Consider the following 16,397-nt stretch of genomic DNA (forward strand, 5'->3'; position numbering starts at 1 on the left):
CAAGTTTGAAATGTAGTTATACCAAGGCTTTTGCACACACCCTCGCCCTGTAAATTTGCATGATTAGCTACTCTATCATGATTTTGACCAAACGTAGGTTCCTCATCAATCCTGCTGGTAACCAGCAAAGTCGTCTTGTCATCCTTTATAAACTGTAATTTCTCTTCTTCCATAGATTCTCATTTTACTCCTTGTCCTCCAACCCCTTCTTGTGTACTGTTATGGCATTCTGATGGATTTTGGGTTAAAGTCTACTGGGCTTTCCACCAGACCCTGGATCACATTAGGTACTACAATAAAGAGACCTTTTATCGACACCACTTGTCTTATGAATAATTAACTATTTATTTCAAGTAATTAAGAACTAAGACAAAATTTATAAAAATATTGACTCTCCTCCTTTCACTGCTTTTGCTCCCATTTGAAATTACACAATTTAATTTTTCCAACAGATTAGCGAAATAATAAAAGTCTGATGTTGCACGATCAGTCTTCGTGAAGTATCAGCACCAATCTCAGCAGCAGCAGCACCCTTTTTTGCAAACATACTTCATTTTACTAGAGCAGCTTAGATCATTCCAGTTTCCAGAACTTTCAACACAATCCTCTGTATTATGGTTATTTGGCTCTCCTTTGTTCCAATTTCTGAAGAAGAATAAAAATTAAAATTTGAATTAAAATAGAAATAAAATGAAATAGAAAGTGATTTAATAGCACCATATACAGTAAGTGAGTAAAATAAATAAATACATTTTTTGATGGAGAATAATTACAGAGAGTGAAACTAGTATTGAACACGTCTCCAATTTTCTAAGTAAATATATTTCTAAAGGTGCTATTGACATGAATTTCTTTCCAGATGTCGGTAACAACCCATCCAATCCACACAGGCAAAAAAATCAAAGCATAGATGTCCATACATTTATTGTTGTGTAATAATGAAAAATGACATAGGGAAGAGCATTGAACATATTTAAAGGGGTTATACGACTTATTTTGCTTATTTTAGTTTATTGCACTATTGAGCTACATTGGGGCAGGTAAGTAAACAGCAACTACCTACCTGCCCTGCTGTCAGGCCCTCTCCCCCGGTTTAGAGCGGTCATATGACCGCTCCTGCCATGATTTTGCTGCTTCCTGTGATGTCACATCGACAGGGGCAGGCGTTTATGCTCGCCTTGTACATAGGATCACAGCTGATGTCAGGTAGCCGCCCTACTGAACAGGTACATTGTGCCGGAGTTCCCGCTTCCCTTCCACCGTACCCTCCCCACATTCCGTACTCTACCCCGCACCCTCCCACGCAACTGCTGGTGGGAGGGTCTGGCCGCAGCTACCGTGGGGTCACCCCCAGAACCGGGCCCCCTGCTCAAGATCGCACTTTCAAATGTATCGGCATCACAGATGTCGATACATTTGAAAGCACTGATGAGAGGGAGCGCTGCTTCTCATCATTGTCCTGCTGTGTGTGCTCTCTGACAGCTCAGTACAGCGGTGACGTCACTACTGTGCTGATATGGCCAGAGGACAGACAGCGTGCGAATGAGGAGCAGTGTCGGAGACTGAGGAGAGGTATGTATTCTCTACATGGTGGGAGCGTATACACTGTGTGCAGAATTATTAGGCAAATGAGTATTTTGATCACATGATACTTTTTATACATGTTGTCCTACTCCAAGCTGTATAGGCTTGAGAACCAACTCCCAATTAAGTAAATCAGGAGATGTGCATCTCTGTAATGAGGAGGAGTGTAGTGTAATGACATCAACACTCTATATAAGGTGTTCTTAATTATTAGGCAACTTCCTTTCCTTTGGCAAATGGGTCAGAAGAGAGATTGAAAAGTCCAAAATTGTGAAATGTCTTGCAGAGGGATGCAGCAGTCTTGAAAATGCCAAACTTTTAAAGCGTGATCACCAAACAATCAAGCGTTTCATGGCTGCACCCTCCGGGGTGTGGCCATTTATGGCTTCTCCACCTGTTCTCTTCTGGTCCCCTCCCATTCCTCAGCAGCATACAGAGCTGAGAGGGACCGCTTGCTACGTCGTGCCCACTGGGGGTGGGCTCCACTCATCACAGGCCATCCTCTGGATCCCGGGTAAGTCTTCAGCACTGCACTGATTGGCGCCCTTTTCAATTGGCGATGCCCATGATAGGTGAGTACTTCCCCTTCCTTTGCGCCATGTCCACTTTTCTTCGGCAGCACGGGTGTCACCCGTGCCACATGGCCTGCACACTGATGTGCTCCGTGTGACATCAGTGTGACACATACCAGATAAAACATGTGTCTGTGAAATAAAATACTTTTCTATACTCACCTGTTTCCACTGCTGAGGTCTCCAGCACTGCTGTCAATTGCTTCCGACCCAGCTCATTATGCTCATTGCATACTCACTGTGTGGCGCCCATGAGACTCCAGTCACCACAGAGGTACTGCACCTTAGGCAGAGGTGTGGTATTTCATTCTCGGGTAAGGAGGAGGCCATAACTCGTTGCACACAAACACAAACACACTCCATCAGGCCAGGGGTTTTCTGTACAAGCCAGCTTGGAGGTGGGGATAGCTATTGGGTGTACACCTAGTGTGTAGGAAGGAAAGTGAAACTAACAGAACAAGTGAGTGCAAGTCAGGAGGAGAATGGAGTTGGATGTGCAGGAGACAGGTCCTAGGGGACTTGAGCTGAAGAACCTCACCCTAGGACCAAAAGGAGAGAAGGGGTCCTAAAGTCCACGGGACGTTCACCATACACCCGTGGTCTCGTTCCACAGCTGGCATACCGGAGTGGAGGGACTTGGCCGCATAGGGGATTGGCCCCTCAACTAGTGAAGAACTTTGACTTCAGCCAGCAACTGGTGGCTAAGCCTACTGCAAGTACTGGAGCCACATCCAGTGAAAAGGTGACCACATAGGGCCAAGCGATTGAGCTTCAAGCCACCCAACAGGGTCCATGGACACCGGCTCGGGGCTCTGTGTGTGAAGCCAGCGCAGGAAGTCGACCAGGGAAGGTATACAGACGGGAACACTAATCTTGGCCTCCGAACTACCGGGGATGGCTGGAGCTCCATCACAGCAGTTTTCAGTGCTCCAAGGGTAGCATCTCAAACTGTGAATAAAAGAACTAGGACTGCAACCCCCTGTGTCTTGGAATTATTTGCCGGCCCTGCACCCAGCCTTTACACCACTACCATTTGTGCAGACTACTACTCCCAACAGCCCTGGGGCCCAGCTGTACCTGTGGAGAGCTATACCAACTGAGCTGCATAACCACCGACGCCCAGGGAACTGATTAGTAGCGGCGGCACCTATCTTGCCGCATACCACCGGTGGCGTCACAAACTATCATCCCCTATAAATAATCCCGCACCATCACTGCCATTTATTAGTCACTCCGCTGGGTCAGGACTCCCCCCATGGAGCTGGCACCTGGCTCTCTTACCGCTGTTTTACTCCACTTCATGGTTTGAATAAAGAATAGTGATGAGCGAGTACCAAAAAGCTCGGGTGCTCGAGGCTGTTAGAGAATAGTCAGCCATAATATGCGGAGCAGCCATGTTGTATCTAATAGCCATCTTGGGCAGACTTGAGCAAACTAACTTTGCAGCTAATGAGATGCATTGGCTAGAGTTCTCCCCCCAGAGAGGAGAGAGATGATATCAGTGTTATTAGCAAGTATAAGAAAAAGTCTAAAAAGGTTAAATCGAATAGAAGAATACAATTGCGTCAGTTGATAGATGGTGATGTGTAGTCATAAACAGTAGGTATATTGAATTGATAAAGAAACAAAGTTGTCAATAGAGTTGTCAGTGTTTAAAGAGTTATGTGAAGTAGAGGCGCCTTCAGGGATCAGAGATGTTAGCCATAACAACATTACTGAATTAATTAAAAGTACCATGGAGGCCCATAGGGATCTGATAAGTTTCTACCGCAATGCTCGTAAATAATGTCATGATGTATCATTATATTCTTTGTTTTCTAATGTGTACGCCTTTCTCTGCAGTATGAGCTTTCCTTTGTCTAACATGTATAAAAGCCCCCACACGCCTATCGGGGACACTTCTTCTTCATCTGTTGCTAATTCTGCTGTTCTACAAGACACCTGCGTGTGTCTTCGTGCCGATAACCTGTCTTATCTGCTCTGTTGCTATCTCGGAATAAACTTCAGTCTTTGCTTGGAACGGATTGTCTACAACGTCTTCTTAGCTCTCGAGGTCTACGAAAACTTTTTCTTTCAGTGGCGAGCCAGCCAGGAGGAGAAGCCAGGACGGTGGCTGCCTCCAAGAAGAACCTAGGAAGAATTTGTAGACGAGAGCTAAGGACTGGAAGGGAAAAAGAAGAAAAAGCGTTGCGCAACGTGGAAGTCACTCAAAGGAAGCCAGCCTGAAGAGAACCACTCACGAGTGCATCCCAGTCTGCCCGATTGTTTTTTTTTTATTTTATAAGAGACTAAGGACTATAGAGATTTATGTTTAACTAAGAAGAAACCTCTTTGTGAGTTTATCTACAAGGACGTGGAGTACTGTTTTTGTGCCACGGTAGCAAAGAGGCTTTAAAAGACGGAGGGATACGCCTGGCAAGCGTAGTGAGTGAGGCTGGAAAGCAACTACATCTCACTTGGTCGACTCAAGCCGGCACACGGGTCTTCCATACAGAGAGGTGTGAGTATCTAACTCTTGCTTGAATCGCATTGGTTGATACTAGAGCAGACTTAAAACGCGTCCTTGTAGACCACTGAACTGATATGGAGTGGTTAAAAAGACAGGCAGAAAGGCACGCTGTCACACCCCAGGTGGAAGGGGTTAATGCAGAAGTTACATCGTTAAAAAGGATGCACTGGTTTGTGCAAGAGAATAGAGAATTAGACAGAAAGAAGATGCTAGTTAGGGAAGGGTGCCGAGTAGCGGCTTTGTGTAAGACAGTGATGGCTTTTGACCAGACAATTGAAAGACAGCCTCAGAGACAGCATATTAGTGGGGTCACGCGGAATGGAGTAATGTATGGAGAGAGAGAAGCGCAGTTGAATGAGACATTAAAGCAAGCAGAGGTAGCACAAAGGGAGGGGTATGAGCTCCGGGACCTGCATGCAGAGGCTGATGATGGGAACGATTCATCCCAGATAGAGGACAAACCTAATGCCACTTCTACCCCTAAAATAGCTCCCGGCCAGGCATCCCTGATACATCTTAAATTTATTAAAAACCTGCCCAATTGGGATGAAAGTAAAGGGGTGTTCCGTAATGTTCGTGGTTTTGAATCATGGTTGAATAAGTTTCAAATTGAGTCCACAGAGGATGCTGCCCGATATTTTCTGTCCTTTGTTCCTCCTGAATTTTTGTCCCACTACAAAGTACAAGAAGGAAGGGGGATTCATTATGACCTTACAGATTCTCAGGGGAGGATGAAGTTAGTGATCTCCCAAAAGCCACGAGGGAGAAAGTCTACTCCAGGATTGTTAGAGTCCTTCAAAATTAAGAAAGGGGATGAGCTTGGAGTTGAAGCAAGTAAGTGGGTTGCAGCCTGGTGCGTAGTGTTTGACAAGTTATTGAGTAGTATGGATCAAGGGAATAGAAATGTGATGATGGAACAGTTTGTGAAGAAAATACCCTTTGACGGGGCTTTCAAGTCAGGGGTTTTGAATAATGCTGAATCTATTGAGGATGTAGTCGAAGCCTTGTTAACCAATGTCAGAACCATGCAGTCCGAGACGAAGGGAGACGAATCTAATGTTTTTGCCTACCGCGCGCCTTGGGTTGCATCTGCTGATTCACGGAGACCAGGGTTTCCAGGGGGGGATGGCCAGCTGCCGAGAATGGGCTGGTCCCAGTCGGCAGAGCCCCCCTTTCGGAACCCCAATAGGGGTCCTCTGGTGTGTTATTTCTGTGGACAGGTGAGACATATCAAACGTCAGTGTCCTCATTTGGAGCAGAGGAACATACCTCGGGTAACATTTAACCCCCCCATGTCCCGAGGTATTCCCGGACCCCATCCACAGGGAGTAAGACCTCCTTATCCCCTCGTGGATGATCCCCGGCAGTATCAGCAGTACAATGGTCTTCAAATGGTTAACCCTGCCACTCAGGGACCTTCCGCCCCCATAGCTCTCAATTACACAGGCCCAGAGATCAATGCTATTCAGGGTGGAGCCACCCCTCCTCGTTTCTATGCTCTGGCAGTGAAGGAGCTTCAGGAATATGAGGACCGGGCTCTCGCTGATGGTCTCTTTGGGGCAGAGGTGGGGGCTGTGGGGCGAAAGACTCTCATAGACAAGAGTGATGGATTTTTTGGGCTTCCCACGGTGGGAGACACGGATTGATGCCGTGAACCCCCTGTTCCCCTCACCTTTCTTGCCCATCTTTCCCTGGGCAGGGATGGACGACCATATGTCAGAGGGAGAATGGAGGGGCTACCGTGGGAAGACATTCTCGTCGATACAGGAGCTTCTGTCTCTGTAACTGGGCACAAATTGCAGTCACCCCCTGGACTGCCTGAAACTACCACTTTGGTAGGATTCGAAGGCTCCTGTATTCAAGCAACAAAAAGCCATCCAGTGAACCTGAGATTTCAGGAGTCAGGGGGATCGAAGCAAAGGGGTCTTCGATGTACTTTTTTGGGTAAATCCGCAGTTGGATTCCACCATTCTGGGAACTGATGTACTAGGAGCATTGGGAATTGTTGTTGATTTATGTAACCGAGCTCTGTGGTGTGACAAGAGAGCCACTGTTTGTTCTGTTATTGTGCCTGTGGAAGAAGAGCTGGAGAGTCATAAAGTAGACATTGCCAGCTTGAATCTATGTACTGATGACATTTTGGGGAAAATGTTGCAAATGATGATTTAAAAGATGAATTGAAACAGTTGTTCCCAGAATTGTGGACTTCAAATGAAACTGATTGTGGTCTAAAGCGGGCTTTACACGCTACGACATCGCTAATGCGGAGTCGTTGGGGTCACGGAATTCGTGACGCACATCCGGCCGCATTAGCGATGCCGTTGCGTGTGACATCGATTAGCGATTTTGCATCGTTGCAAAACAGTGAAAAATCGCTAATCGGCGACACGGGGGTCCATTCCCAATTATCGTTACTTCAGCAGTAACGAGGTTGTTCCTCGTTCCTGCGGCAGCACACATCGCTGCGTGTGACGCCGCAGGAGCGAGGAAGCTCTCCCTACCTGCCTCCCGGCCGCTATGCGGAAGGAAGGAGGTGGGCGGGATGTTACGTCCCGCTCATCTCCGCATCTCCGCTGCGATTGGGCGGCGGTTCAGTGACGTTTCAGTGACGTCGCTGTGACGCCGCATGGACCGCCCCCTTAGAAAGGAGGCGGTTCGCCCGTCACAGCGACGTCGCCGGACAGGTAAGTATGTGTGACGGCTCTGGGCGATGTTGTGCGGCACGGGCAGCGATATGCCCGTGTCGCGCAACAGATGGGGGCGGGTACCCACACTAGCGATATCGGGACCGATATCGCAGCGTGTAAAGTAGCCTTTATGCGAACTCAGGTTAAAATTGATGGTGATAAGCTACCACCTTTCCAGCGACAGTACCGAATTCCTGAAGAAATCATCCCGTACATACGGGTGGCAGTTTCTTGGTTGGAAAAACAGGGCGTGGTCGTGCATAGAAACTTCCTGTGCAACAGCCCCATCGTGCCTGTCAAAAATACAGATGGTAGCTTTCGCATGGTTGTGGACCTGAGACTTGTAAATAAGTACACTCCGTTAGCTGCTTACTTTGTTGCATCTGTCCCTGAAGTCATGTCGCAGCTGAGGAATGAATGTAAAGTGTTTTCATGTCTTGACATTGCAAACGGATTTTTTTCTGTACCCATTGTTCATTTTTCCAGAGAATTTATTGTGGTCTTTGCTTGCCTTGCTAAACCACTATATGAGCTCCTAAAAGGTATTGAGAATGATTATGTCCAAATCATTATCGAAGCCCTACAGGCCTTTGAGGGGTTAAAGCGGGCTCTTGCTGCAGCCATGGCATTAATCAACCCTGATCCATCCCAGCCCTTTTACATCCAAGCCTGCACAGGGGATGTATCCATCTCATCTGTGCTTTTGCAAAGGGCCCAAAGAAAGTTCTGAAATTGCAAGTCATTTACATGCCTTGGGTTTTTCCGCTCAGTTGTTAACGTCCGTGGAAAAGGTTAAATCGAATAGAAGAATACAATTGCGTCAGTTGATAGATGGTGATGTGTAGTCATAAACAGTAGGTATATTGAATTGATAAAGAAACAAAGTTGTCAATAGAGTTGTCAGTGTTTAAAGAGTTATGTGAAGTAGAGGCGCCTTCAGGGATCAGAGATGTTAGCCATGACAACATTACTGAATTAATTAAAAGTACCATGGAGGCCCATAGGGATCTGATACGTTTCTACCGCAATGCTCGTAAATAATGTCATGATGTATCATTATATTCTTTGTTTTCTAATGTGTACGCCTTTCTCTGCAGTATGAGCTTTCCTTTGTCTAACATGTATAAAAGCCCCCACACGCCTATCGGGGACACTTCTTCTTCATCTGTTGCTAATTCTGCTGTTCTACAAGACACCTGCGTGTGTCTTCGTGCCGATAACCTGTCTTATCTGCTCTGTTGCTATCTCGGAATAAACTTCAGTCTTTGCTTGGAACGGATTGTCTACAACGTCTTCTTAGCTCTCGAGGTCTACGAGAACTTTTTCTTTCAGAGGCTCGGGCCGAGCATCCCAAGATACTCGTGTACTCGGCCCGAGCACCGAGCCCAATGTTATCCTATGGGAGACCCCAGTATTTTTCTGAAATGACCCCCGGCAGCATGTAGAAACCCTAAAAATGTCACAAAAGTCTCAGAAGAGTGCTCAAATGACATGGCAACAGCATGGGGAAGACCCCTTGAAGCATTTATCACTCAAAAGTCACAGCTGTGAACAATTTTGTCCGAGTTTTACGCCATTTTTATGGACTCACCAGAAAACCTTCCAAAATAACACCAAAATGAATTTTCATGGCGGAAATGTCAAGGGCACATACCCAATAGTGAGATAGAGCTGGTGTATGTTACTTTTTGAGATTAATACATGAAAGATTTTACGTAAAACATTGTGTGGCACTCCGATGTCCAAAACGCACGTTTTGTGCTTTTTACTAGCGATGTCGGTCATATTTTTTTTGTCATTCTATCTCCCGTCGGTCGGTCTCTCTCTGTCTTATCTGTCCCTCTCACAGTCTGTCGGTCATTCTCCCCCCTCTCTCTTACTTACCGCTCCCCGATCACTGCCGCGGCGCTGCACAGCTGTTCGCTAAACTCCGGCGGTTTTTCCTCTTTTGAAAAAGCCGGCCACTCATTAAACAATCTCGTATTCCCTGCTTTCCTGCTTTTCGGCGCCTATGATTGGTTGCAGTGAGACACGCCCCCACGCTGAGTGACAGGTGTCTCACTGCACCCAATCACAGCAGCCGGTGGGCGTGTCTATACTGTGCTGTGAAATAAATAATTAAATAATTAAAAAAAAACGGCGTGCGGTCCTCCTCAATTTTAATACCAGCCAGATAAAGCCATACGGCTGAAGGCTGGTATTCTCAGGATGGGGAGCTCCACGTTATGGGGAGCCCCCCAGCCTAACAATATCAGTCAGCAGCCGCCCAGAATTGCCGCATACATTATATGCGACAGTTCTGGGACTGTACCCGGCTATTCCCGATTTACCCTAGTGTGTTGGCAAATCGGGGTAATAAGGAGTTAATGGCAGCACATAGCTGCCACTAAATCCTAGAGTAATCATGTCAGGCGTCTCCCCGAGATTCCTTCCATGATTAATCTGTAAATTACAGTTAAAAAACACACACACACACCTGAAAAATCCTTTATTAGAAATAAAAAACACTAACAAAGTCCCTCATCACCAATTTATTAACCCCGACAAACCCTCCATGTCCGGCGTAATCCACGGACCTCCAGCGTCGCATCTAGCTGTGCTGCATGCAGGTGACAGGAGCTGCAGAATACACCGCCGCTCCGGTCACCTCCACGCAGCAAATGAAGACAGCCGCACGATCAGCTGAGCTGTCACTGAGGTTACCTGGATCCAGAGGTGGATGCAGCGGTGGCCGCGGGTAACCTCAGTGACAGCTCAGCTGATCGTGCTACTCACCGCCGCTCCGGTCAGCTCCACGCAGCAACTGAGGTGAGTATAGCGATCAGCTGAGCTGTCACTGAGGTTAATCGTGGCCACCGCTGGATCCAGCGGTGGCCGTGAGTTACCTGACTGACAGCAGCTGATCGCGCTACTCATCTCATTAGCTGCGTGGAGGTGACCGGAGCAGCGGTGTATTCTGCAGCTCCTGTCACCTGCATGCAGCAGAGCTGGATGCGACGCTGGAGGACTGTGGAGTACCCCGGACATGGAGGCTTTGTCAGGGTTAATAAATTGGTGATGAGGGACTTTGTTAGTGTTTTTTATTTCTAATAAAGGATTTTTCGGGTGTGTGTGTTTTTTAACTGTAATTTACAGATTAATCATGGAAGGTATCTCGGGGAGATGCCTGACATGATTAATCTAGGATTTAGTGGCAGCTATGGGCTGCCATTAACTCCTTTTTACCCTGATTTGCCAACGCACTAGGGTAAATCGGGAAGAGCCGGGTACAGTCCCAGAACTGTCGCATATAATGTATGCAGCAATTCTGGGCGGCTGCTGACTGATATTGTTAGGCTGGGGGGCTCCCCATAACGTGGGGCTCCCCATCCTGAGAATACCAGCCTTCAGCTGTATGGCTTTATCTGGCTGGTATTAAAATTGGGGGCACCGCACGCCGGTTTTTTTAATTATTTATTTATTTATTTTACTACACAGTAGACAAGCCCACCAGCTGCTGTGATTGGGTGCAGTGAGACAGCTGTCACTCAGCGTGGGGGCATGTCTCACTGCAACCAATCATAGGCGCCTGTGGGCGGGGAAAGCAGGGAATATGAGATGGCTGTGTGCAGAGCACAGCGCGCCCGCCGGTATAAAGGCTCGGTCACGCTGTGCAGGCCGGCCAATCACTGCAATTCCACAACTAACAGGGCTGTGGCATTGCAGTGGTCTGCCAGCCAATCCCTGCATGAGGGCTGGCTCTCAAAAGAGCGCCAACATGCAGGGATGAAGACCACGAGTACAGCACGAGTATCGCGAAATTACTCGGTCCCCGCCGAGTAGCCCGAGTACAGTGATACTCGTGCGAGTACCGAGTAGTAACTTGCATACTCGCTCATCACTAATAAAGAACAGCTTGGATTTTCCCTGTGAGTGCCGTGATCTTATGTCTTCTTTGGAGTTCATTTAAAACCAAAATCCCCAAACAACAAATCACTTAAAAATCAATAACTTAAAAGCACTATGAGCATTTGTCAATAAATAGAGAGTGAGATGCATTTTTACTTAGATAACTGAGGAAGGTGGTTGATCCCGCCAAAACGCGTTGTATCTGTTTTTTATTTCCGTATGTTTTTGAGCAATAAATTCCATTGTGGACAAGAGGTTTTAAAATCATTACTATGGGGAGCCACCACAGAATTGGTTTACTTCATTCTTAAATTTGTTTTGTTGTGCATTTCCTGTTTTGGAGATATATTGCTTTAAGTTTCCTATCTTGACGCTTTGATGTCTTCCTTGGTCTACCAGTATGTTTGTCTTTAACAACCTTCCCATGTTATTTGTATTTGGTTCAGATTTTAGACAGCTGATTGTGAACAACCAACATCTTTTGCAACATTGCGTGATGATTTACCCTCTTTTAAGAGCTTGATAATCCTCTCCTTTGCTTCAATTGACATCTCTCGTGTTGGAGCCATGATTCATGTCAGTCCACTTGGTACAGCTCTCCAAGATGTGATCACTCCTTTTTAGATGCAGACTAACGAGCAGATCTTATTTGATGCAGATGTTAGTTTTGGGAATGAAAATTTACAGGGTGATTCCATATTTTTTTCCTCGTAATTGAGTGATTCCATAATTTTTCCCCCTGTTTGGTTTTTGTTTGGTGCCATGTCTGTGAGCCGCTTTTTTAAACAAAAGTAAACAACTGAATAAACAACCTCAGAGCCAGGGGAGTCCATAATTTTTGCCAGGGGGTGTAGTAAGCTCTCTGTGTTTCCTCATCTGCAAATAAGGACGAATGTTGTTCATTAAAAGGAACCTGTCATCAGAAATTTAGCTTTAAACCTAAAAGTTTCCCCTTCTGCAGCTCCTGGGCTGCATTGTAGCAAGGTTCCTATAGTTTTTGTGCCCCCTTTGAAACCAAATTAAATACTTTATAAAGTTGTACCTTTTTGTCTGCAATTCTTGTAAATTATCCATGGGGGCGGGCTCTCTGGTGTCCGTTGCTGTCCCTCCTGCAGATTGACGCCGTCCCCCAATGCTCTATTTCATATCTCAGGACGCCGCCCACTTCGCCCGAGGTCCCGTGCACGCGAGGACCACTGGTGACGTGGTCGCAGGCACGAGATTATGGGCGGTGCTGTGATTGCATCGCAAGTGCCTGCCCATAATCTAGTGCCCGCCCTTTACCTTCTGCCTCCAGTGTTCTGCGCAAGCGCTGGCCAAATGACCCGACGTCACCTCTTTCCCATCTTACCCTGCAGCAGGAAATAGATGGGAGGAGTACAGTCCAAGTCTCTCTCACTAAGCTATTTCTATATTCAAATATCAAGAGGAGCATTGCCTATAAGTCTACTAACATCAATCTCCACAAGAAATGACATTACCTTTTCACCTGCGGACTCTCACCTAGCCAACTCAGACCTCCTGCTTTGTACTGATGACGGTAAAACACCCTGAAACATGGTGTCTGTAATTGGAGAGTCTGGTTTGGCTTCTTCTCCAAAGGCATATAGCAAGTGTGACGCCCTGGCCTATCAGGTCGTCACAGGGATTTGTGCAATCTGGCCTTCTGCATGGTACCCACATCCTCTTTGGTTACGGGTCCCTGACCTTTGGTGTTGCTAAGAACAAGCTAATCAAAATCCTAGGAACACTCTGCACCACACCCACCAGACACATGGGTAGCCTAAAGGGAATAGGGCCGCCCACTTGGGGGGTTGGTTAGGGAGGGTCAGGACTGTCAGGAGACAGACAGTTGAGAGAGGGGTAGCGTTGGAGGAGGTTGGGAGCAGGGCTCCTTGAGAATACTAGGTGGCAGACGTTGGTCTGGGTCTGGTAGGAGCTGGAACCCCGGTCACAGGGGATCATGACAAGGGGCACGGAACTGCCAAGGACGACAGCCGGCGGCCTTGTGCCATCTCCAGGCAGGGACCAGGGCACGACGGGGGACGTGGACCCTAGGCCGGGAAGTAGCTTCAATTGTCCTGGTAATTCACCCGACGAGGTCGGAGCCTTCAAGATTCATTCTTCACACGCTCCAAAATCGGGGTACTAGTGCAACGAGGGGGATAGGACTTTCCGAATACACAGTCCAGAAAATCCCAAGCGTGAACCCTGGGAGCAAGCTCACTCTGTTAGCCATATGGGTGAGCGGGACCCGACTAAATCTACACTACAGGCGCTAATCAGTAGAAAGGTGCCAAGGCAAAGGTCACAACAAGCAACACCAATGAGCATGAGATCCAGGCGTACTCCCTCCCTGCTGCAGCGGTGCTCAGAACTTTGGTTTACAAGTTGTCGGTCTCAGCGTCATTGGACTGAGTGAGTACGCAGTGACCCTTACCTCCCCAACGGTATCCCTTTGTCAGCATCACCAAGCCCCGGCGCATTCCCTCTACCCACGGAGGGGTTAAACATCTGGCTGCCATCCCATCACCACCGGGTGTTCCCAACGGCAGCGGTGGTACTCCACCTTACCACACACCATGGGTGGCATCACGAACTTTAAACACACAACCCACTGTAAATACCCCCCTTTTTATTTTGAGTGGCCGCACAACCCCCCGGGTCCGGAGACCCCTCGAGCCACCGCGGATCTGGATCCGAGCAGTTCTGGCTGCTGACACGGGGGTGGTACACCTCGAAACGTCTGGCGTCACGAACAGGATACGAGCAGGACCCACTTACCTGGGTGACGTGCACCTTAGAGCCGAAAACCACTAGTCAAAATTCCTCTTCCCGCCAATTCCGCCATTATCCGCCATCTTTTCGCCGTCTTCCCTGTGAAAGCACACGAAGCCTAAGTCCCGCCCTTCATCTTGCATGTGAGGCCAGAACCAGAAGTTCCCAGAGGGCCACAGCGCGTGAAAGAGTGCTGAGTGAAAAACGAGGGGGCGTGCCGGGATGTAACAACAGCGGAAGAGAAGCAGGGATGCCAGGACTCTGCCATAACGTTCCTGGACAACGCAGAGTCAAGATGCCAGAGAGGCACAGCTGTTAAGCAGAGGCTCCCAGAGCAGCTCCGAGGATGGAGACGCGGAGGATGGCTGTGGCAGTGCAAACTAGTGAAACCGAAGTTCCACGAGAGGAGCGGGTAAGCGGTTACCCAGTCCCAGATGATTTCCTTAATCCGGCTGATGCGGCTGTGGGATCCGAGCCGCCCCCGCTCCAGGCCAGCACGCAGTTGCCGTCACCTTCAGCCTCCGCTGCGGCTGACCCTGGGGCACTGCCCGCACCACCGGCAGCGGAACCCTCAACCCCTGAAAGGGGTGATCAGTCTGTGGCTTCTGACCAAATTGCCCCGGTTACCATGGACTCGGAACCGGAAGAGATAGAGGAAGGTGATTCAGGTTCCAGTACCCCAGAAGCAGCATGGGTACTACGTTATGGAGGAAACGGCCACAGAATGATACTGTCGTCACAGGCACAGTTGGCATTGGAGATCATGGAAATGGAAGCAGAGTCCAGTTCAGATGAGGAGATCCCCGTTGATGCTATGGAAGTAGTGCCTATCTGCCGTCGCTGCGGTTTACCAGGGCACTTTGCAAGAGTGTGCCCAGGAGGTACCCAACATTAAAATGGGGACCGGAACCTGCAAGTTGTAAAGTTTTAAATAGTCTGCGTCCTCCTTGTTGAACCTTTCTCCCACGCTTTTGTGTCGCCCTGGGCAAGCCAGGGGACACATGTCACACACCACCACACCCCACACCCCAGGTAGGCACATCTAAGCTGAACCACAAATCCTTGTTGCCTTCCTCCAGGAGTCTGATGATGCACACCAGGGGGTGGGCCAGGCGGTTGGCTCCGCCCACCAAGGAGCTCACAACTCTGGAGGCAGGAAGTACCAGGCAGTTAGAGCTCAGGGAGAGATGGAGTGAGCAGATTAGCCCAGGCAGGGCAAGTGTAAACAACCAAGTGACAGTAAGGAAAGAAAAGTGGAAAAGGAGGAAAGCAAGAAGTGGTGACAGAGCAGAGAGTGTGCAAGCCTGAGAGCCCAGCTTTGTGTAGGGCCAGAACAGCAAGGTCAGCGACGGCGGTGACTGTCCGGAGGGGGACCGTTTGGAAGTTCCTGGAAGGACCCCGTTGGCTGTGTGCCCGGTGGTCTGGAGCAGTGTTCCGAAAGATAGTCAGCACCAGGGCAGGGGCCTCTCGGACCCCGGCAAGGCTAGGAGTCGCCAAATTTGCCGAATCCGTCAGTGACGGGGACGTAGATTCCCCCAACAACCAAGTCCCGATTGAAGGCAACAGTCCAACCTGTACAACAGAGGCACCGCCACCGCCAGGGCACCAGTCTCTGAGGGCCAGCGCCTGCGGGCAAAGTGTAGTGCTCCTCCGGCCCAGCTTGAAGCCGGGGAGCGGGTTACCGGTGGGGACCCATCGCAACCATCCGTACATACAGGTGCAAGGAAGAGGGACATCACCGTCACCTATCGGGGAAGCAAAGCAGCCGTCTGTGGGACCGTCCTACCAGCCGTTTGGTTTACCGTACAAACTGTGTCCGTGTCTCAGGCTGAGTGAGTACCACAGTGCCGCAAGGCACAGCGCTGCCCCCGCGTCCCTGCGTCCACCAGGCCCTGCACCTCACAAACCATCACCGGGCCCCGGGATCACCAACCCCTACCCACGGAGGGGCAACACAACACCTGGCTGCTCCCCATCACCATCCCCGGGATCCCCGCATTAAGCAGCGGTGGTGCTACACACCACCACAACCGTGGGTGGCGTCACGGACATTATCCCAACACCCCAAACAATCCCCCTTTCACTCACGGGCAAGGAGTGCCGCTCGAGGAAACCCCCGGGATCCGGCCCACGGCTCGAGCCACCACTGAGCAGCCGGACCCGAGCAGAAGGGGTGAGCGCGGTGTGCTGACACCCTCCTCCCCGCCCGCGACAACTTGGCGTCACGAACAGGATCCTACCGCTCTGCCATCTGGTAGAGGTGCGCCTTGTGACAGCCGGAGGTATCCGGCAGAAAAATTTCAGAAGCCGCCATCTTTGGCGCGAAAAGTTCCCGCTCGAGCGTCTTCTCGAGCAGTAGAGGCGCGAAGGCCAGAACCC

At 49.1% G+C, this 16,397-nt stretch overlaps 1 protein-coding gene across 3 annotated transcripts in view; it reads right to left on the reverse strand.

The window, feature by feature from the left end:
• Nucleotides 1-395: 395 nt before the first annotated feature.
• Nucleotides 396-16,397, reverse strand: part of LOC142301941 (CD209 antigen-like protein A) — a 161,514-nt gene continuing 145,512 nt past the window's right edge. For 2 of the 3 annotated variants that reach the window (XM_075342999.1, XM_075343000.1), the window contains exon 12: nucleotides 396-645. In XM_075342999.1, the coding sequence (XP_075199114.1) occupies nucleotides 516-645 (130 nt within the window). In that variant the 3' untranslated portion in view covers nucleotides 396-515. The remainder of the gene's footprint in view (nucleotides 646-16,397) is intronic. The other variant, XM_075343001.1, reaches the window with a different exon arrangement.

The sequence above is a fragment of the Anomaloglossus baeobatrachus genome, chromosome 4, assembly GCF_048569485.1.
Source record: "Anomaloglossus baeobatrachus isolate aAnoBae1 chromosome 4, aAnoBae1.hap1, whole genome shotgun sequence".
Lineage (NCBI taxonomy): Eukaryota > Metazoa > Chordata > Amphibia > Anura > Aromobatidae > Anomaloglossus > Anomaloglossus baeobatrachus.